The sequence below is a fragment of the Plodia interpunctella genome, chromosome 3, assembly GCF_027563975.2.
Source record: "Plodia interpunctella isolate USDA-ARS_2022_Savannah chromosome 3, ilPloInte3.2, whole genome shotgun sequence".
Classification (NCBI taxonomy): Eukaryota; Metazoa; Arthropoda; class Insecta; order Lepidoptera; family Pyralidae; genus Plodia; species Plodia interpunctella.
In genome coordinates this window covers 8,717,339-8,741,921 of record NC_071296.1, presented here as the reverse complement: position 1 = coordinate 8,741,921, position 24,583 = coordinate 8,717,339, and the positions used below count along the sequence as shown (strand labels likewise).

General features: G+C 32.9%; 1 protein-coding gene across 2 annotated transcripts in view; it reads left to right on the top strand.

Annotated features, from left to right (window-relative positions):
• The window catches only part of Cen (Centrocortin), a 57,639-nt gene that overhangs the window by 9,843 nt on the left and 23,213 nt on the right, over window positions 1–24,583 (top strand). The window contains exon 1 of one of the 2 annotated variants that reach the window (XM_053769980.2): window positions 23,232–23,607. The exons of the other annotated variant lie outside the window; for it this stretch is intronic. Coding sequence (XP_053625955.1) covers window positions 23,517–23,607 — 91 coding nt within the window. The 5' untranslated portion in view covers window positions 23,232–23,516. Of the gene's footprint in view, window positions 1–23,231; window positions 23,608–24,583 lie in introns of those variants that run through there. 2 annotated transcript variants of the gene reach the window in all.

Genomic DNA, 24,583 nt, shown 5'->3' with positions numbered 1-24,583 from the left:
ACAGCGTGAATAATCGAAAACCCATTGAAGCCGTGCCATGATACGTGAGAGTTAAAAAAAAACATAATGTGGAACTTTCTCTGACCCGTAGTAATAATACAAAATAATAGATTTATTAAGTACTCGGTTTCTTTAAATAGGTATCCACTTTTACTAGCGTTTTCGAAATGCGCTAGAAAGGGGTATTTAAGAAGTAATTTATTGACTTCTTAAATACCCCTTTCTAGCGCATCGCATAGGTCAGAGAGTACTAATTACGCATATATACTTACAATATACTATTATGAAGTTTTACTAAATTTCGAAGTATTTGCTTTCATCGAAAATTTTATGCATACATCAATGCGGTAATTATTACCCGGTAGTTTCTTCCTGTAATTTAATTTATAAAAAATATGTCATGAAACTCCATTAAGAAATAAAGGTACCTGCAGTTCCATGCCATATGGTCGAGTACCTTCTGTGTTATTTGCAATTCATTGAACCGAACATTATTTGAACAGAATATGGCTAGCACGTGTTAGCGAATATTGATACTCGCTCAGAAGCCTTAGGGTAGTAGCAACTGCTGCAGTGTCCTATATCAGTTACGGAAATCATTGAAGGCTGATTCGATCATTTTGAATCTGTTATGCCCATGATATTTTACAGTTTCTAGCTATACCAGCCTGGTCATTGACTTCCTGAATTTTATTATATTCGGAGCTTTCAATGTAAAAATCACACTTCGAACGAGAGGTCGCTAAAAGGTAAAAATGAAAGGTCATTAATCAGCCATTGAATTAAAACAAAGACTATTGATTAACTTTTTGGAAGATAACTACAATCAAAGGCAATTATGTAGCTGGGCCTTAAAATTACAGTGTGTGACTTAATATCCCCAATTAAATCACCAACCAAAGACATTCTAAATTACTCCTATTTGTAAGATATTAATGCTCTCGTTCGAGGCGCGAAAGTTTCCCACGTCTGAAGGCTAAGGCATACTTGTAGGTGCAACATAGCTTATCGTAAACTTATCTCCAAGTAACAATATAATATAAATCACGAAACGAGATGTAAACGTAATAATGCAGGATTTCGTAACATTGTAACGTAAGAATGCTTCGAACGGATCCGAGTCGTGGAAGAGCTAGGTTATACAAATTTTTGATTAATAATTTTCGGTGGTAGATAAAAATGAATAATAAAAAAATGCAAGCAAATGTAGATATGACTAGATAATAAAATATAAAAACTGTCCTCATGTGCTTGATGAACTATCAATATTATCACTACATTAAAACAAAGTCGCCCTCGTCATTTGTCTGTTTCTTAAATTTCTTCTTTTAAACCACACAACGAATTTTGACGCAGTTTCTACTGTTACAATTTTTTCCCGAAGGTTTATACTTATATTACACGGATTACACCGTGCGAAGCCGAGCTCAGGTCGCTATTACTCAATAAATTGTTCTGTGAGGTTTTTTATGGACGGACGCTATAGACAAATCTTAAGAATTCTTAGATGCCCCTCGTGTGCCTGCCCTATTATTTGCATCCCATTCGGAGTTGATTATTAGGATGAAGTATGAAATAATGTGTAGTAAATTACCTGTCTTGAGGCTATTTTGTTGATGGCATCGCATCGGATCAAAGCTGGCGTAGTTATACTTCTCTTTTTCCTATATTTCTCTTTTTCCGTAATCTTGGAATCGATATCGTATATGCGACGCTATCCCGACTGTGCCTAATCGATTATTATTCGATTCCCGGCATGGAATCTCGACGGGCCATCGTTTCGTGACTCCTGCGCAGCTCTCGGATTCTAAATTCTAATAAACTCGGCACTAGGGAAAGTTGTGGGAACGTAGACAGATCACGTTCAGAAGACAGAGATATGGGTTCGGAGGATTTCTCGTTTAGTGCATTTGCTTTGCATGAAATTCTTATCATTTGCCCTATGCACACCAGCTTTAGTGGTACCTAATGTAAAGTAATTTGTTTGCATTCTCATTGTTAATTTTCAAACTCCATTTCCTTCTCCTATGTTACACAAAAGCGATTGTGTTACAAAACTTACTATTTATTGTTTGTTTTAAATAACAATAAATTACATAAAGTAATACGAGTTACTTATTCTTGTAATATTAGCGTTGTCATTATAAACATTTTGTTTTGTATACTATTTTTTGTATGTAAATAGAATATTAATAAATTTAAAACCACTATAAGTAAATATTGCTAAATCATTACTTGTCAATACAAAAGTTCGAAGCGAGATTGATCATTATCTAACGATTGGACTCGATCTTTATGCGCTTAAATAAACGTAATCTATTGCAGACGTCGATCACACACAATCACATCGAAGTGTGTCGCTACAATCAATAACGCATCAAGCTGAAATGTCTCCGATGTGGTAAAATCTTTCAAAATAGAATAGCGCTTGAAAACCACAGCCAAACTTTTTCGTTTTTAATTAAACCATTGACATTTAACTTGTTAGCGTAATATTATAAAATTTCGGTATTATTCGGTTATAAGATTCGGTGATTAATCAAAGCAACAACAAATATGCGTGAGTAATGTTTTTCAATTCCCTATTAGTGTAAAGAAATGATAATGTAGAATATTATGTACTCTGAAATATGAAGTGAACAAAGTTTGATGATTTTATGGTATGTATGGTCCAATTTTGGTGTGTGATCATCAATCAATAGTAAGTGAGATATATAAAATTTTTACATAGCTGAATGACAGACAACGTTCAGTTGTAATTACTGGGCGCCTACCATCAATTATTACACAATGATTCAAATGCAGGGCAGTTGAGTTTAGGAACCTAAAATGAATCTCGTTATTTGGTACCACCAATCTTAACAAAGTCTCATTTGAATCGTAAGGAGTGAATGAAATTCATAAAAAAAGTAAAAATTGTCTCTGAATCGTAAACTCCAGTGACAGCAGCCAAATGTAAGAAAGAGATAAGGCTATACGATCTCTATATATTTTATCTCGTTTCAAGAGATGCGTTCCGATATCAAATTCTTACCATTTTGAGCAAACAATATGTATTTTTTTGTTACTTAAAATTAAAATGTATATTATTATCTTTGTGTTAGTTACATGACGAAAGTAAATACAAAACACAATAAAATAAAATATTTCAATTACAATAAATGCAATGTAATCTAGACTAACAAATTTGTCGATCATAATCATAACACTTAACATAAACTTCGGAACATAAAAACCGTACCACGATGGAGTTTCGGTGGCAAAACTAGGAACTATCAATAACAGATAGACCACGTCATTGTTTTCAGCGACAGTAGCGCCACGTCTGTGGGACGACTTCTTTCGTGGTAATCAATCAGAAATAGTAACTTTTTGAATCGCGAATTTAGACAGATACGCGATCCAGTTTACGTTCTCAATACACATCATGGTACCGAATTGTATGAAAATGAGTGAATGAAATTGAAACGGCGTATTGTTTTGGTGACTACCTATAATGGATCGTTATGTCAACTTGATGGTATGAATTAGCGATGCAGATCAGTTTAGGTCCTGAACTGGATCGCATTAAGAGATGATGGTAAGCCCTCTGGACGTAAAAAGAACGCGTCTAGGTCCCTTGAGGAGTGTAGGGGAGCACTGAGAAAGAATCTCCCGAAATTCCCACGGGAACTGGGAAAAAACAAGTCACGAACATAAGCTCATATATTTATTTATAAAACTTTAAAATTCCAAGTAAATAAATAATAATAAACAAATGGCGAACTTAATGCTAAGCATTCACTCCTTGCAAAACAAATAAGAGAAACCGAGAAAATTGTGCGACGCTATAACAAAAAAGTAACACAATATAATAAACTTATATATACGTCAAAATAAATATAAGAATTAAATGAATAATATACTAAACACAATCAATACAAATATGAATATAATTGTACATCCGAACACACAATATGGAGAGTGGCGGTCATCGGCGCAATCATTTAGTGAAATAAGATGGCCATAGTAATGTGAGCTGTGATGACAGGCTTCAGAAGTAAATGTGACATGAATAAACTTCCGTAAATTAAATAATTGCATAATTAAAAGATTTTAAACAGCATACATCGAAGCCCCGGGCAGTTCGTGATATATAATTATAGTCATAATACTCTGTGCAACGATGATATCAAGTTGTTCGTTACAGATACATTGATGTCAAAATATTGCTTCAATAATGTCGAATTACACGTAACGTCTATTTTTCATAGATACTGTCTATCTTAGATCTAACATTTTCCATCCAATTGAGCCGCAGTACAGCCGTCTATCGTCATCGCCTCATTGCAAATGCCAGGTTTGGACACGAATTCGCAAAGTATTCGAATAATAATAGGATTATATTTTTTAACCTATGTTGCCCCACTGCTGGGTAAAGGTCTCCCCTATTTGCTTCCACATGTCCTTGTCCAAAGAAATCACTAAGATCGACTGGCAATCTTTTTACGGCCAATTACAAGTACTTATAGGTAACTAATAGTTAAAAACCTAAGTAAAATAAATAAGAATTAAATAATTATTCACACTAAAATTTTAGTTAGCCCAAGAAATTTTCAAATCAAATCTGAAAACGACTATAAACCAATGCATGTTTGAACCAAACAATTTCCACTCACTCTCACAAGATCAAGCCTTTCTACAACATTCTTGCAGATCTGTCGTGCACCTGTCTGTATCCTTAAACCAGCAAAATGATTTCGCTTTCACGGCGACTATACAAATCGGTTACTATTCAAACAAGCGATTTATCTTGTTGTCTGTCGGACGTTTACGGAACTAGAGAAAAGCTCGCATCGGGCCCTGCATCTCCCTTTCCCACCAATTGTTCAGAGCGTCTATTCAGCTAACGTTAAGCCAAAATCTGCTTCTTAATAGTAGATCGTATTGACAGGTGATAAGAACTACCACTGAGATACGATAGCGATTTATCGTTAGTAGAATCGACACCCAGATTGTGCAACGGAAGTTACCGCTAAACGAGAGTTTAACATTGTAAATGAAGCGATTGTACAGATGTTAAATAACTATTGTGTTGATGGTAATAGATAAGACTGGAATCGGTTTGATTTAAGCTTAAAAGTTTCAAAATAATTGGTTACGAGTAAGGCTGATGTACTTTCAAAGAAGAGAAAGTGCTGAGGACATTAAATGAGGACCAGTAAATCAATTTATACGATGACAATTTTCTGATTTCCATAAATTTAGAATATTCCGTGTCGTAAAAAGTGCATGCGAAAGAACAATATATTTTTATATTTTTCCTTCCTCTGTTGTCCAAAAACAAACTTAAGTACAAAAAGTCAATGTTTTCAGGTCTATATTAAAAATATCTAATTATGAAAATAATTATATAATTATATATTCAAACTCAAGTACAAAAAGTCAATGTTTTCAGGTCTATATTAAAAATATCTAATTACAAAAATAATTATATCATAAAGTAGTTGTAGCAAAATTAAACAAAAATATCAACGGTTTTGCGACATAGATATCAACAACATTGCATCATTTTAGCATCTTTCAATGTCTGCCTGTAATCACAGCCATATTTGAGAGCCGGGTCCCGATCATGCTGTGGCTTTATTGTTTCCTGTAGTACCTATATTGTGTCAAAAACTGATCACAAATCAGAATAATAAATTAATTTATTAATCTCACGATTTTCCTTCTAATAGTGATCATATCATCTGACAACGACGTGACGCTAAGTTATGGTTTCTCGCGATTGCAGTAGAATTTCCTTAAACTTTCCCTTCGGCGATCACGCTATTTTATCTGAGCCCTAGGTTTCCGCTTACCCTTTGCTGTACGCCTCATTTCTTACTGACAGAGGGATGTTACCTAGTACATACTCGTAGGTTGAAAACTGTTTTTATGTATAGTCTCTTATCAATTATTCTCATAATTGGAGTAGTTAATGAATGAATAATTTTTATTTCAAGTAACCAGGACTACAGGAAGGATTACAGGAAGTTAAGTTTTGTTATTTGATCCAATGAAGTACAATATTTATTATTTATTTATACTAATCAAAATTAATAATATAATCTAAATATAATTTACATGAGAAATATAATTGTTAAAGGTATCTAAGACTGCCTAATATCAATCCATCAAAATATACTTGTCCGACCTTTCACGGGAGATCGTTGGCATTTAGCAAAAATAAGCTGTAATATTTGCGTAACATTTTATACAATTCGCATAGGTTTCGATTGGTTCAGACAGTTTTGCTTTAATATGTAATACGATATTTACGAAAATTAAAATAACTAAAACTATATTTCGTAATATTGTCTATATCCTTCCTTGAATATATATAAAAAAATTATCGCGTCTGTATGAACGCACTCAAAAACTGCCGGACAGATTTTGTACGGTTTTCATCCATAGATAGTGTGATTCGTGAGGAAGGTTTAGGTGCATAATTTATTATGATGGTTGTATTCGAGCGAAGCCTTGTGAAAATGTATTTCCGAAAAACAGCCAGATTTATCAACCTATCTTGCCGGCTGATGAGATAAATCCATCGTAGGACATGTATCTTCCTTGTTAAATAAAATCTATATAGGATATATTCTAATTAAGTACTTATTATTCATACAATAAACAAAAAAAAACAATGACTGCGGTCCATCTTGATTGAACATCATCATTAAACTATAATCTATTAAATAATTCAACAATAAATATAAAGTAATGTCTGCAAGAGCAAATAAATAAGGTGCGGTTTAATATCTAGAGAGGAAATAAAGTTCAGTCAAGTTACAAGCAATTAAAAGTTGGCATTTCTTGTGGCACGAAGCTTTTCCCTCGCAGAAGGTTATGCAATGGGCACAACCAGTACTATCCGAGTATGGAGACGCGGAATTCTTATCGCGCCCACGTCTCTTTGAAGCCTGTAACACTGGTCAGTAAATCATTGATCGCTGGATAAAATTGGTGACAAAGATACTTGTGCCGATTTGGATAACTTCTATTATTTTTTCCAAAACGCTTTAGCGATTCCATCCACGTTTGTTTCTCATATATGACAATCACAAAGATCTCCTTGGATTCTTTGCCTTGGTTATCAAATAAAATATGTATTTTTTTCTGTGGTTACTCATGACACTCGTATATGTATATGTATATATATGCATCTAAGATATAATGGAAAGAAAAGTACTTACAATAATTTTAAGTCTAAAGTCCAATATAGTTATTTAAATGTCAGTGTCCGATAGCCGGCAAAATACTCGCTTCATTGGTTGGTAATTAAAACCGGCACGGCACAAAGATGTAGAAAGGCTAGCTACGACTAGAAAGTCGTAGCTAGCCTTTCTACATCTTTGCAAATTCATAACATTACTTGCTTTGCTACACCACACCTTAACTTCTAACTTGATTATCATAAATATTGATGTGAATTATATTTATCTGCTCTTTGAGACACATAAACTGGATTATGTGCGCCTAGACATGGCTTTTGTCCACCATGTGGGCGTTGATTATATTGATGTAAAAGCAGCTACGAAAAGCTACTGATAAATTTAATTTATTGATCGACTTCAAAAAAAGGAGGAGGTTCTCAATTCGTCGCGATATTTTTTTTGTAGGTATTTTTGTTAGAATCTGAAAAAGGTAGGTTGAAATGCTTTTGCATTTATGTATGAAGTAATTACAATCTAAAAAACTGTAATTTTTTTGAGATCCGAAAGCATACATACCACAAAGAGATACAACATCAGCCGCGGTCAAACAAGGATTTGAGATAATGGATAAGAGGGAAGGTGCCAAATATTTATCTGATGAAACTCGATCGTTGATATGTGAAATTTTAATTATGATACCCATCTCTTATTTATAGTGACTACGTATAAATCTGTTGAGACCGTTGAATTTGAATACTTTGATTTTCATCTTACCCTTACCCAAGTAAGATAATAGGGAAATTGACGTTGTTTTTCTTACACCTAATTAATTTGTTTTCATAACATCGTAAGAATGTTTTGACAGACTGTGCAATATGCTTTCGCGATTAGCAAGACATAAGTGGTTCATTAAACTGTTTCTCACAGTCTCAATGTTCGTTACTTTATTTGTTCAATTTATCTTGCGTAACTCACGTCTTGTCCTCACTGGGTGCTTCAGATGATAGACAGATTTTGATGGAAATTGTTATCATTCAATTTATAATGCCATACTGTTTAGAATGGACTTTAAACTGACGATGACAAGTACGACCTATACAATCTATGGCTCACCTGCTGCCCAGCTTGTCTCAACTGTCCCACTTCCAGCAATATGGAGCCAGTGTATGGATCAGCGTGCTCACATACAGATCGAACACAGTTTGAATAGCCATTCCGACTCGAAATGAAGAAGAGGACGTCAAATTAGTTTTTTTTTTCTAACTTTGTACGTTTTCAGCATTAACGTCAGTAAGAATACACCAACCAATTGTATCTCTTCATCATCCAATTAATGTTTTCTTCTGGCGCCATGGCACCATTTTGTCGCAATGACAAGCTAGAATGTAATCTGTAATGATTGGTTACTGGGACATCATCGAGGTTGTGCCCAGTCATCATCATTTACCGTTTGGTTCTCTGTTGTATTGAGATACTTTTTCACCGTTTCTCGCTTGTCATAATGATAATTGTGTAGAATCGATGACATTTTGTGATAGCTTAGCGGCGAGTGCACATTTCATAACGGTCAAATATTTTGCAACGACGGGCATGGCTTGACTGGCATGGTATATAGCCGTTGACGGGCTTTACATATTGGGGCTTACATTTTAAGTTAGATTAATATACGAAAGACACGTAACAACTGAGATATATGTATATAGAGAGACATTATGATACGCTGTCACCTAATGGATTGATCCAGTTTGTAATAGCGAAGTAGCTTCCGGAAAGTTAGCCTTACTCAAGAGAAATTGTTCAATTGCACCAAAGAAAGATTTCAACAATTCTTGTCAAGTCCTCCAATTACAAAAAGATCATAAAAAAATCTGAATTACAATTAGATTCATCTAAACTGTAGTCTCTAAGACGAAAATATTAGAACTTTGTAGATACAAACTTTGTAGTGCCATTAATTAAAATGAAAACTAAAAGCTATTTAACCTTACGAAAAGCTACGAAATTAAAAAAACTACGAAAATTAAAAATAAACGAAATTAAGTTTAATATTATATAGCCCTAAATAAAGCTAAATCTATGACTGTAACACATTTGTCAAAACAGTCCTCGTTGGACGACGTAGGTCAAGATAGACGTTATAATTAGTAATTTAGCCATAAAATCCAAATCTAATCATGATTTTATTATCATATCCGTAAACCTTTGACTGGCTCGTATCTGATTACATATTATTGACTAGAATACCGAATGCTAATTTTAATTATACATTAATAAGACTCTGATCAACACATCATACATAGCCTTACGAGAGTAACGGCACTGTGGATACATCTTAACGTTCCTGAAGCCACATCCACACGGTGTCACAGATTATAGGAAATCCTATTACAACGATGTTAACAACACGTAAACAGTTAAATTACACTAATTCATACTGTGCTCAAGAATTATACAGTTGGCAATGGAAAGAGAACTGAAAATAACTCCACCAAGTGTTTTAAACTTTACAATTATCATTGTCTTTGTTAAATATTAACTTTCATAATAACATTCATCCCAAAGTTATTTTGTACCTATTTAAAAAAAATGTCTATAGGATCTAGTCACAGACTTCCATCAATTATATTCGCTGCGGCACTTTTCTCGCCGAAGGAAACGATTTCCAAAATCAATATAAATAAAGTCATACATCATCATACATTACCACAGTGCAGATTAATTATTTTAAAGTCAGATAGTAAAACTAATTCTTGTCTTTGTTAAAATTTAAAAATATGTAATGACAGCGCGGCCGCGGCGTTTAAATCGCTGTGAGAAACACCCAGGTATGCGTCTACCGCCACTATTAGTTAAAGTCATACAGGACTTGAACAAATCTGACACTAGTGTTAGCAACAATGCCAAAAACACACTTGTAAAAAGAAAGATTGCATGATATGATTACCAATATGGGAATTGAATTAAACTTCCACTTGCAAAACTTCCCGCCGATGAGGAGACAGGTGTCGGTCAAATAAAAGCTTGCAAAAAGCCGGTTACAGTATCAAGAGTCGAGTTACTCCATTATATCACTCACAAGAATGCAACATCGGTGACACACTTTACGTAACCATATTAGTGAATCGAACAACAATCGTTTAAGTATATCGAATGGAATCGAATCGATTATTGCCGTATAATGAATTGATGGAGCCACGCTTGCCTACTTGTTGTTTGACTTTACACCAAGTGGTTTATAATCACTGGTAATCGTAATAGTTTATAATGCTAATTTATAGAGGAGTCTGGTATAATTTGTTTGATGTTTCATTTCACATGACGAGAAAATTGTTTAATTTTTCTTTCATCCAGTAAATAATATCACCGATGTGGTTTTTATCCCTCTTCAAGTACGTGATTAAGCATATTAGATATGTATATTTCAGATTATTTCTTAAAACGTTGCATGGAAGAATTTGGGGATTTTACGAATTTTTCTTACGAAACCAAGATACTTTGGTATCGTACAGTGTTTATTATTCTAATTTCTACGTATACGTACGTTTATGAACGTTTCTTCGTATTAGTATTCCAATTTCTGTGAGTATAATCAACCGGCGCAACAAATAAATTTAGATAAAGATTTATATCAAAAGACAATCAAATGTGGTTAGAATATTTAATTGCGAGAAGAATTTAATATATACACTTAAAAACTTCATGTCAATTTCAATAGCCATAATTTCAATAATAAAATCGAGAATAATAATAGGTCATTTTGTTTATTCATTCGAAATTTGCTTGAAGATACAATTTATACTTACTGGTTAATTTATGAAGCGTATTTTAAAGAAACTATTTAAATTAATCGCTGCCCGGGCGATACATAGCACTGAATTTCTTGGATATACAAACAGCTAACATGCTCACGGTGCTCCGCGAGAAAGCATTTAATTGATCATCCTGTAGATTTAGAGAAATTATCTAAACCAATGACGAACAACGTCGCACACGCACCATACAGAGCGTGGAGATATCTGGAGCGGAAGAAAGATACTCGTACCGAACATTTGCAATTTTCTTGCCAGGTTCATTACGGCGTGGCGCCTGATTAATTAAAATTTAAGATATTATTTGAGAGATGAATAATGAGACTAAAATTTTCTTGTTCCTATTCGTATTCTCTGTCTCTTTCTCATCTGCAGAGCGTCGGAGCCCAGGGCCCGCTTGATAATATTAAACGTAACCGCAAAAGTTATTTTATAATTTTTCGCACTCGCACGTGATGTTACTGTCCAATTTAAATAGTAAAAGTAAATATTTTACGAATTAGACAATGTATTGTAAATAAACAAAACTGCTCTACATTTGTTAAATAATCCATTCACCGGCTTGAATTATGTATGCGTTATCTAATAGAAAAATATGGCACCATTAGTAAAACACCTCTAATCTTAGTCACGTAGCGGTAGTGGTCACGATTGTGCTTGACACGACTCATTCGTAACACAGTAAGGCCCCCAGACGAGAAGTATCTCCATACTTTATAGTTGATGTCAGGCAGGCGGCCGGTCGTAAAATCAGAGCGAAATCTTCGAAAATTCTAATGATTATTTTTTATGTGAACCATCTTTCTACTTTTTCGTCTCCACTGGAACTATACTATATCATCCATACACTATAACAATCTAATGCTTGAGTGGCACAACATTACTAAAATTACTATTTATTTTTCCTATTGTTCCATTACCTATAATCTTACGTTACCGAACGTTTTAAAAAAAATCTATGAAAACATTATGTCATATCTTCGTTCTAAACAAACGATCTTTACATGCCTACAGGCTACTCAAACAGATCCAGCTATAACCGTAATCGCTCTTATTTTTATTGCCCATTAAAATAAATACTAAGATAACTATTTATTATTTTATTACATAATTTTGCGTAGGAGTAGGTTAGCCAACTAATTGACCATCAGACATAAATAAACCCCAGGGGATACTTATAACATTGCTTAGAGTGGGTCGCACCAGTCAACTTGAACCTTAACCTGCGCACCGTCACCGTTTAAATAAAATAGATTAATTAGCGTTTTTCTTCGCACGTTAAAGTTAACGTTTAAGTAGACTGATGCAACCCACCCTTAATATTACTTACTGCTCATGATCTCTTAGATAACAAAATGGCCAATTAAGTATTTTCTACTGTTGTCTCTAATTAATAGTTCGTCTTCAGATCATCAATCATAAACATTCATTTTAATTTTACAATGTGAAATATGTCTGCGTATGATACATCCTATATAGATTAGTAACCTAAGTACATATTATTACGCAAGTAAAAATTTATGTTCTCTTTAGCGTGTATCATATCATTTATACACGCCAAAGTTTTTTGCGCGAAACGTGTCCGTTTCGTATGAATTTTTCTTGCACTACAATTTTTTATACTTTTTTTTAGTGAAATAGAATAGTTGAAGACTGTTTTCTTACGTTAAGGTACATAATATATGGCTATTATTGTATTAAACACCCATATATTAAATCCATATCCTAGTTCCAAAACTGTTAATTATTAAGAAAATCATAATAGTTCATGGTTCTTCCAATCACTTTAACTACGGAATGAAAACGAACACGTCGTTTCTTCGTTTCTAGGAAAATGTACGCTTCGCAAAATGGCACTCATATTCTAAAACATTACTCAATCTTCACATTTCATTACAGAGCTACATGACTTTAAATTTTCATACAATACAGTAAAAATAATGATTTATCTAAAATAGACTCCTATGAGATCAACTTACTGTTAAAAGTATAATCTTATTAATAGACAACTTAATAAGTCATCATCATTTCAAGATTTGATTAATTATAGATGTCTACAGATATAAGTAATCTAACAAATTTTAAACCTTCGCCCATGCGATTAAAATTTATTAACAGTTTAATCGAAATATAACGATTAAAATAGATGCAATCGGATGTTGATTGAATCTTACATATTTGTTACGTTAGATCCGAACTAGGCTAAATTAAATATAGTTTAGATTGTGACTTTGTACAATATTGACAACTCAGAAAACATATAAATAACAACACTCAACGTATTAAATCTCGAATCTGATAATCAAAAATCACCCCGTGCTTTTCTGATTAGTTATTGTGTATTAATTGAATAAAATCGGTTATGTAAGAAATTAGAAGTGTGTCATTTTTTGTGTATATGCTCCATAATTTATTAGACGTAATTAAAAGCTATCACCTGAGTACTGAAGTATGAGTTGAATTGACCATGACCTAGGAGTTAAAATTTATCTTCCAGCATCATAACTATACGATTTACGTGGATTTTATAACGAAATAAATAAAATTAGATTAGAAATAGTCTCCTTCTTATGAAAATTAATGTATAGATACTTCTATGTTCTCATTATTTTATGAGGAACGGATTTCCGTTGTCCATTTTTTGCGTAGATGGTTTGTCAAACTATGATTGATTTTTCGGTATGCCTTGCTTACAACTATTTATTTCAAAATATGATGAACGTTAATAATAATTAGGATAGAATGTTACGTATTTTTGCGATTGCGTCACAACTTTTGATTAAAATGTCTCGTTCAATCGAAAGAAAAATCGTTTATTTGGTACACTAAACACAAGAATACATAACAATATTACATTAAATATTACTATGTGTAAGTACCAAAATGGTCTCCGCTCAGCATTGTGTCGTTAAAAACGACGCTGGTATAACAGAATAACGATAAAACAAAATTTTGAACAAATGAACAATACGCATTCCTCCAGTATCATCGTTAATGCAGTTGAAAACGTTGTAATTAGCCGTCACACGAAGATGTAGTGTCTTGATAAAGTGATTTCCATTGTTTTATACGACTGTAATAAAGCAATAATTATATAATCGTTCACGTAATGTACATGTTTCTATGCAGAATACGCAGATGCACCTGTAATGTATGGGTACCTGTCTCATTCCATTTAAGTACATTTTGATATAGGTAGTCGGAGTTTAATTATCTGCTTTTAATTTTATTACAAACAGATCTATCTATTTTTTTCTTTACTGCACATTTTTTTTACAATATGTTCATTACATGGACAACAGCCTACTTCCAAAAGAAATTAAGAGTAAAAATTTTTTAAGGAGACTAAAAATTTTTTTTTGTCATTTTTTATAATTATTATTTCTTGATACCGTCTGAGTTTTATCATACTACGCTAGCTCACAAAAATTGTAGTGTAAAAATCCCTTTCTTCTTCGATAATCATTACGTATTATTAAAAATTATATTCTTATATATAAAACAAAGTAACTTTCCGCTGTCTGTCTGTACCTAGTATGCTTAGATCTTTTAAACTACGCAACGGATTTCGATGCGGGTTTCTGAGTGATAATAGGAAATTTTTAATGTATAACATGCATACCGTACCGGTGCGAAGTCGGGAACGTAATAATTAAATACAGATACATACATATATAGTATATAGTGATTGTTAATTTATCCAAAGACAGCGAAGTACCTAACTGTGGAAATGTACATCGCACAAGCACTTATCCTAGTTAAAAGTAATATAAGAAATAAATAATTAGCATAATATAATTGAACTCTTTTTTTCGTCTGATCGCTGGTTAAAGTAGAACAAAGAACATTTTCTACATCAACACGCGACGGAAGCTTTGAAAAAACCCGATAATTATCATTGATCTTATCTCTCACTGTCTTTTCTTTAAAGACCTCGCATCTTCTGACATAGAACAGTTATGATTTTTCGATATACAGAGTGTCTTTTAATTATTGACAAATTTTTGTCCATGATACTGAACTACCACGAAATCGCGAAAAAATCTGGTGTTCCATAGAATATCAAGTATTTGTTGAGGAAAATGTATGGATCAGTTTTTTCACAAAAGTCACCCTGTATAGGGTTTATGTATTATAAATATTACTGTGATTTACAGTAATATTTATAATACATAAACCCTGCAGTTTAGATGCAGTTACTTAATTAAAATAATGGTTAACATTCTCAACCTAATTTATTTAATGGACAATGATTATAGTATGTTTTACATTAACTCACATATAAAAGTATCTATTTATGATTAACAAAATTTGTTATTGTTTTGGTGACAGCCAAACTTCACTGAGGAATAAGTACACAAACTGAATAACATGCGTGCTATACGTTACGGCCAGTGGTCGTCCGTCGTACATAGTAGAGTCAACAGCACATCAAGCTATATATTCATCGCTAATACCGCGGCATAAAGACCCTTTTAGGGCAACTTGATATGCAGCCGACTGTACATACATTGTAGACTTTTTACGGATAATGTTTACATAATAGTTTATCTATGAGTTTTTTACTAGTGTGATAACGCAAACTAATCGTGAATCTCGCGTGCAACTAATGAGTCAATCAATCTTTATTATTATTCACACGTGGGAAAACGTAAAGAAAATGAAATCATAATTATCATTACACAAGATGAGAGACGAAAAGTGAGCCGTGACCTCATGTAACACCTTAGTGGCACATTGTACTAACTTATACGATGTTATCTACATACATATATATGATGTTAGTATTTCTAAACCTTTAAAGCACTTTAAACTGGAGATTCTTCTTGTAGACTAGCAACATACTCGTATTTAATTTTAAGAAAGAAAGAAAGAAAGAAAACATTTATTTGCCAAAAACATGAGTACAAATAGTCAAAATGAATTAGACCTACACGTTTTACCGAATATAGGTATGCAAATATAATTAAATAAAGAGGAGCATGCTATCCACTACAAATCCAAAACAAACTATAATGAACTATAATGTACTATACTAGCCCTAAATTCTATCCGAGTCTATCATTAAAGAAATCATTTAAAGTATAATAACATTTATCAGTTAATAAAGACTTGAGGTGCTTTTTAAATAGATTTAAATTTAAGCTTTTATATTGATTTGGAATTTTGTTGTAAATTTTCGGTGCCATACATACTATGCTATTACCGAGTAAAGCAGTTTTTGATGGGTGCATGCATAATCGATAGATATCTCGATGATTCCTCAATACAACATCAGCTAGACGAGGGAATAAATGAGCATTGGTTTTCACAAATGTTGCTACCTCAAGTATGTAAAGTGACGGAAGTGTAAGAATTTTGTGTTCTTTAAAAAACGGCTGACAACTATCAGTGCTTTGGAGTCTAAACATTGCGCGAATACAGCGTTTTTGCATTTTAAAAGCTATATCCTTATCCGTCGAATTGCCCCAAAAAATTATTCCATATCTAAGTATTGATTCCACTAAACCATGATAAGCTGTAAGAAGCGCTTTTATGTTTAATTCATTTGAGAGTTTAAATAGTACAAACGCCGAACTACTAAGTATTTTACTAAGACCATCTATATGGGGTTTCCAGTTTAATTTAGAATCTATAGTTAGCCCTAGAAATTTTGTTGAATCAACTTCTTTCAACACATGGCCTTGATATTCTATTTTATAATTTTCCGTATCAAGCGGTCTTTGACTAAAATGCATTATATTGGTTTTGTCAAGATTTATCTTTAAATTATTATTATCAAGCCATTCAATTATGCATGTTAAAGTTGCATTAATATCTAATTGATAAATATTTACATCATTACATTTTATTGTTACCGTGCTATCGTCCGCAAATAAAGTCATATTATGTTTGGTAGTGTTTGGAAGATCGTTAATATATATTATGAAAAGAAGGGGCCCAAGCACACTACCTTGTGGAACACCATATAATACAGAACGTTCAGTTGATAAGTAATGTTGTTCCGATTGTGTTTTAGGATTGAATTTTGAAATTTCTGTTAACTGTTTACGATTAGATAAATATGATTTTATTAAATTTAACACATTACCCCTAATTCCGTACGCTTCTAACTTGTGTAATAGTATGTCATGTTGAACATAGTCAAAAGCTTGTGTCATATCACAATATATAGAGCATATGGGTTTTCTGATGTTAACTTCAGTTAATACAATTTTCAAAAAATCATAGATGGCCATATTTATATTTTTATTACGACGAAACCCCTTTTGTTCATTACACAAAATTTTTTTATCTTCAAAATAGACGTTTAATTGGTTGGAAAAATGTTTTTCATAAACCTTTGAAAATATAGAATTTAAAGCTATAGGTCGATAATATTGCATTAGTTCTTTGTTATTTTTTTTTAATAAAGGTTTAATTATGGTAGTTTTTAAGTCTTGAGGGAAAACACCAGCTTCTATACTAAGGTTTATTAAGTGACTAACATGATGACATATATGTTCATTTACAGCTTTGAGTATTTTGGTTGAAACACCATCATACCCAACACTATCCGTATTTTTAAGTTCTTTTATAATTTTATAAACTTCCTCTGGTGAGCATGGTGCCATAAACATTGAATGTTGTCTATGGGTAATAGCAGATATGGTATTGGCTCGACTTCTTTTTTCTGGTTTGATTTTGTCAATGAAATAATTATTAAATGAATTAGCTATTTCCTCTGGATTTGTTATATAGTGATTATCAACTTTAATTCGACTTATTGTTTCTTTTGGTATGTTTAGTCTAGCTTGATTTATAATTTGCCATGTGGTTTTTGATTTGTTCTCGGACGTCATTATCTTATAATTATTTTGACTTAATTTTGTCAATTTAATAATTTTTTTAAACTGTTTCGTGTATCTTTTGTAATTTATTTTATTATTAAGAGTAGGCTTTGTTCTAAACTTCCACAAAAGACTTCTTTTCTTTTTACTACAATTTCTTAATCCTTTGGAAATCCAAGATTGTTTTCTATAGACATTGACTATAATCCGTTTTTTAGGAAAACATAAATCATAAAATAATATAAAAACTTCTGCAAAACTGTGATACGCAATATTGGGGTCCACCGTATTATATATTTCCGAAAAACTTAAGCGTTTTATGCAGTCTATAAATTTATTAATATTTTCGACACTGTAATCTCGCACTGTTCTACGCCAAAACTTAAATCTTACAGTTTTTATAATAGGCAATTTAATAAGCTGAGCTGTGTGATCTGACAGACCGAAATCTAACACTTCCGTTATACAATTCTTTTTGAAATTATGAGCAAAATTATCAATACATGTCTGGCTTACTGGTCTAGTGACTTGTTTCAATGCTAATTTTAAATCATAACTATTTAATATACATTCAAATTCATTTTTTTCCTTAGTATTTTTCAGATTATCAATATTAAAGTCACCAGCAATTATTAATTGTTTTTGACTACATTTCGATATACCGTTTAAGACTTGTTCCAACTTTTGGAAAAAATCATATATATTTTTATAATCTGGCACCCTATATACACAAAGAATATTAAGTTTATAATCAATTAACTCAACCGCACAACACTCGAATGTACTAGGAACACAATATTTTTTAACATTTATTTCTCTCCACTTATGCTCTTTCTTCACTAAAATACACGCTCCTCCTCGTTTGGAATTATTTCTACCGTAACAAGCAGCTAAATTATAATTATGTAAGTTTAGGAAGGTCTCGTATCCAGTCTCCATGAAATGTTCAGTTATGCAAATGATGTCTACGTCTATTTTCTTATCAATGAGTTCTTGTAAAATAATGCAAAGCTCATCAGATTTATTTAATAACCCTGCAATGTTTTGATGTAAAATGTACAAAGCCTTAGTCTCGAAAAAATGAAGAATCCTCTTCTGGAGTATTATTTTCTAGTTGATTATTATTGTAATCTATATCTTTAATAAGATTTTTAATATCATTAAATATTATGCGCATTCCATTATTAGTTACAATTCCTGTTCGTAACAGGAATGTTGAATAATCGTAACCTATATTTTTATTTGAATCTAATATATAAGCATATCCATGACTATGTACATCCAGATATAATAGGTTATTAAAATTTTCAACTCTCCAATTAAACATATTATTTATTTGACTATATTTGTATGTGGGAAGACAAATAATGATGTTGGTATGTGTCAATTGTTGTAACATATCTCGAATGTAATATATGATATTAAAATAATTTTTAGTACTTTTAAAATCTTCATCTCCGATCATAATAATACAGTAGTCATTCTTATTAAAATGTGTCAATTTCGATTTGATGTCTTTTAGTAATAATTTAGTGTTGCCATTTGTAGTAAGGTAATGACATATGTTATATGTTTTTAAGGTTTCTCTAGCAATTGAAAATATTTTATTCTGTTTGTTGCTGCTTAATATACATATTTTGTTTCTATTTTCCATTTTTTTTATTTTCGTGTTACTACTTTTGGAGCTTGTTTCACATTGATTTTTTGAGGATTAAATTTTTATTTGAGGATTTAATTCCACTAAAAGCTCGCCATACGGCTAACCGTGGCCTTCGATATTCACTCTTAGCTCTGTCTACCCCGTAAGGGATGAAAATGTGTAACTGTATCTAAATAATATATGATAATAGTTAGCATCCTGTTATTATAAAATATTTTTCTGATCCTTAAAAAGAAGTAAAATTTAGTTATGTAAATCGTATGCCTATAGTTTCGGAATAAAACCTGCAAGTAGGTACCTGACGTTTTATTTCACCAGTGTACTAAATTCTTTCAAATCTTACATTTTCAAATATTATTTTATGTACATACCTACATATTACATACACTGTCGTTCGGTCGACCGATAGAAGACTAAATTCCTTCGAACAGCATACATTTAAAAATCAGTTGATAGTGACAATGAAGGTACTAAACCTGAATGACCACGATTGTCGACATCATCACACAAACAAGCCGAGTCCAAGAAGCTCCAGATATAATATTTGTTTTCTTCTGACCCGAAAACCTTGGAAAATTTGACCTACGACACGGAGAAACTTTCTACGTTCTACTCAAATGTAAAGCATTGATTACGTTACATTTTGTTAAATAATGATAATTTTCGTAACTGGTCGTGTAATCCCTACGGGCACCTGCAGAGAGGTGCTGCAATTAAAGTTTTATTATGCTCACCACCAACATTAAGCCAAGCTAAATTAAGATAAAATGACGTACATTAAAGTGATATAATTTAAATAACGTGTGAGACTTTTGTTTAGTAATCGTGTTATTTAACTGTGAGTTATTTGATGAGTTATCTACAAAAATATTTGAATTTAGAAAAATATATCTTTTTTGATTGAATTTAAAATTAAGAACAACGTTTCAGACCGTTCTTTATAAAAATAATAGGTATATTGTTTTTTTTTCAGGTATGTTCATTTTGACTTTGAGACAAAACCATGGAATTAGTAGGTACTCCGGAAGTACTTACTAAATCCATGGACTAAACGAATCAAGATGAAAAGGTCACTAGAAGATAAAGGTAACCACATACATACATATCTAGGTACATAATTCCAAAAATGCGATATCTGTGACAGTCTTTGCACTCGACTACCACCTATTCAGTAGTAGGTATTTGAGGGCAGTCCATATCCAGTAATTTGAGGGCACACCAACGAAGCCTTATACGAAGTCGAGATGATTAATTAGCTATAGCTTAAAACAGCCAGGGATATAATATTATATGTCTAGTCACCTACTTTAGAGTAAATTTGCTCTACGCGAATTCCCAACAATGAGAACAAGCTGCTCTGTAGGTACAACACTAATTGTCGATTTTATTAATGAGACAAGTTTTATAAATAGGGTATTGTTGTCACCGCCAAAGCCGCCTTGTGATGTAAGTCATTAGGAGGTAACCATTTATTATTTTAATAGTCTTTACATGGCATTGCGCAAGTGCTTTCGCTATACTATAAAAATAATGTGTCCATTGTTCAGTGGTCTTTGTAACAATTAGACTATCTAGACGAAATTTCCGACTATTAGTTCCGATCGATTGTGCAATTTTAATCTTTTCTATCTGACTGTTACTGCTTGTAATAAAATAGATCATTTCTTATCTGATGACCGGACCGGAAAAATAATTAATTATCTTGTTTTATACTGTTAATTGAGATAATAAATTTGAGAGATAATAAAAAATAATACAGTGTACTACATAATAATTATTATTTCATTTTATGTCAGGTGATGTTTTTTCGCTTACGAAATATTATATAAGGGCTAGGCTTTGACCGAGTTCCACCCGCGATAGTCTATGTTTGACTTCAGGTCAGACTGTCAGTTTATGGAATTTTGCATTCAAAGCATTCATGGTTCAGTTCAGTTGAAGAAGGCAGGAGTTATGTTGTATAGGGAGATAAATTCGATGGTAGTGGTAGATGTACTAAATGTAGGCAGCTCCATCGACAAGAGCAAGGATCTTAAATGCTTGTTGATGATAATGGAATGAATCTATTTCTGAAAAGAAGGTCCCCCAACTCAATTATCGCGAAGCTTTTTGAAATGGGTTCGGCAGAAAACATTTTAGTTTTTCCCTACAATGACATTAAAAAAAACTGAAATTACATCATTGTCAATTTTGTATGGATGGAATAATACACCATACGGAATAACAAGACAGGTTTTTTTTCTCGTTATAATATGAACTTGACACTGCTATGCTATAACCAACACCGCAGGTTGATGTCATCGTTTACTTGGTATTCTTGAGTATGAGACTATCTCTGTTGGCTAAACTATTCGCATGTTTTTCGGTCAATGACGTGATCTTTCCTTAGAAATTATTATCATATTAACGGTCGCCATATTCTGAATATCAAACATGTTTAAAGGCGTACTTATGTGGTGGCAATGTTTCTCTTTAGCTATCTATTGGTGCACTTGAAGGTGAGTTTAATTCCTACTTAATTAAATTCAATATATTTTGGGAAAAGTCTTAGCTACTTTTTCTAAGACTCATTTTTTCGAGACGAAATCGATTATTATTTGTCATAGCGGGAAAGCACTATCCTTCTTTCTCAAGTATTTAATATTCATCCAAAAACATATTATTCCATTATTGTCGGTTAAGCACCTGCATATTGGCGTTATTGGCAAAATTCGAAGTGGTAGTAGTAGTAGTAGACATTGCAACTATACACGCATTTCCACCTGTCAGTAAGTAAGTTCATGCTCGTTCCAATTGTATCAATTAACTAATATAAGTAGGTAAAAAGAAATATGTTAATCTAAGTGATTTATTGTGAATTGTTGAGTACGATTATTTAACCTTCCAACAATATTTTTTATTTGAAAGAGTAAATTCTCTTTCTCTTTTCTTTCTCTTTCTCTTTTCTTTTCTTTTCTTCTAATTCTCTTTCATCGAGTGTTCTTAGCTATGTTTGGAAACTGTGCGTTCAGCCTTTTGAAAACCATTAGCTCTATTCTAGCAAATGAGAGGCCAGCAACTTCGGATTCGGTGGTATCTTAGTTTTATGATTTAATTTTTACGTTAAGTTTATCGTCAATTTATACGGTCGATTAATTAAGCCAAATGTTACAATTATTCCATCTTCAAATTTTACCGTTTGCAATTTAAGCAAGTTTAGGCTGACCGTTTTCGTCAAATATTATCCATATCTTTACTATGATAGATTTCGACATTTTTTCAATTTATACTACATTGAAGAAATCAAAACGCCTTTTGATATCAAATAGCAACGATTCCAAACGGTACTGTTGCCGTACAAAACAATTGTTTATCCCATCATGCATGGGTTCTCTTGAGTGCTTGAAAGATAATAAATTACTTATTGGACGGTCTAGGTTAGGTACTGTTATAAAAACATTCTTAAACATCAATATTACTTTTAGAACTGGTAACTTTTAATGTTATTGTCGATAACAGTAGGACTTAGGTCATACCCAATATCATGGCACATAGGTACACCTACTTAATTTAAAAAAATGGGAGTCCTTGCCAATACTGAGCTAAGTGAGATATTTATGCGAAGTCTGTAGACTGTTTGCATAAACAACTCAATTCGCAACAGTCCATTAATTTAAGCTCAAATGTCGAGCATGGCGTCTCCTCGTCGCCATAGCTCTAGCGTCGATATCGACATGTCCAAGCGACCGGTCTCACGCATGCGCAATGAAAAACAAAAGTGTTCCCGTGCGGGACGCATGTGCTATGCTGTGAACACGATACTAAGTTGCGACACGAGTCCTCTTCGCGATACTGTCGCATAATTGATTGTCCATTCGATACTGACATTGAACGAATCGCGTACGAGACGGCCGACCGCTCGGAATCGTCAGTTATTAGCTTACGGCTACCGTAGTAACGCGTTTCTCATTAACGCGAATCAGCTGTGCTATTGTGACGGTCCTGTGAGAAACGTGTGTGCGATCTCCAATCCTGCGATGCCGTAGTGTAGTGTAGTGACACAATGGAGGTGGCTAAGGATGCGAAACTCAAAAGCGGCGGTTTCCAGGACATTGATGATGACGATGTGGCCTCTCGAAGGTGCATGCTAGATGGTATGTCATATTAATTATTTTATTGCTCTTGATTAAAGTAAACGAATCCTCATTTGAAGACCACATCCGGACTGGTGACGTAGTATCGTTGTGAAGGCTATCTGAAGAAGGGAATGCTTATTGATTTTCCACAGATGGTTGTGTTTACACAACTCAGTGCCGCGACCGTCTTCAATGCTATTGCTAAAGATAAAGAACGTGCATGAAGACCTTTACTGACTACTAAGCCTGCTAAATTATTCAACAAATTCATAAGATGATACAATCCTGGTTGGTAGAATAATCTTGGAATATTACTCCACGATTTAAGACTACATTTGTTTTGTATATTAGTAAAACTTTAGGAGAAACCAATCTTACCTAATGAAATTTGAAGAATCTAGGCTTTTCTATGGTATTAATAACATTGAAATGAACCAGACCATTGAAAACCTAATGCATGATTAACTGCAAAAGAAATACTTATTTTAAAACGAATTATTGTGTTGAAGTTCGGCCGACTAATGGAGCAAACATTTCGTTACCTGGCCGGTGACTCAGCACGTAACCATGTGACGATTTCATTCCACAAAGTCATCGACATAAAGTGCATTTAGTGTGCAAGGCTCAAACAAACGCGGCGAGATGACAAAATGGCAAGGCGACATACCGTTCTGGCCAGACATTGTTCCCAGTAGCATGGCGTACAGCCGCGATCATTCACCCTAGTTCCCCTCTGCTTTAAAGGGCTTTAAAATCGATACGAACCCCCAGACCTGTTTAGTGATGATTTAACATCTGATTGTTACAATTTACTATGCTTTACAATCGTGTACTGTATTTTCAAATACTTGTCTGGACCATACATATGATATGAATGACCCTGTAACTACATGTGCTTTTACAATAAATGCGTTTTAAAGGTTAATAAATTATCTATAGGCATTCTGCTGTATTCACAAATATATTACTTGCATCATATTTTAATTCTGTACTA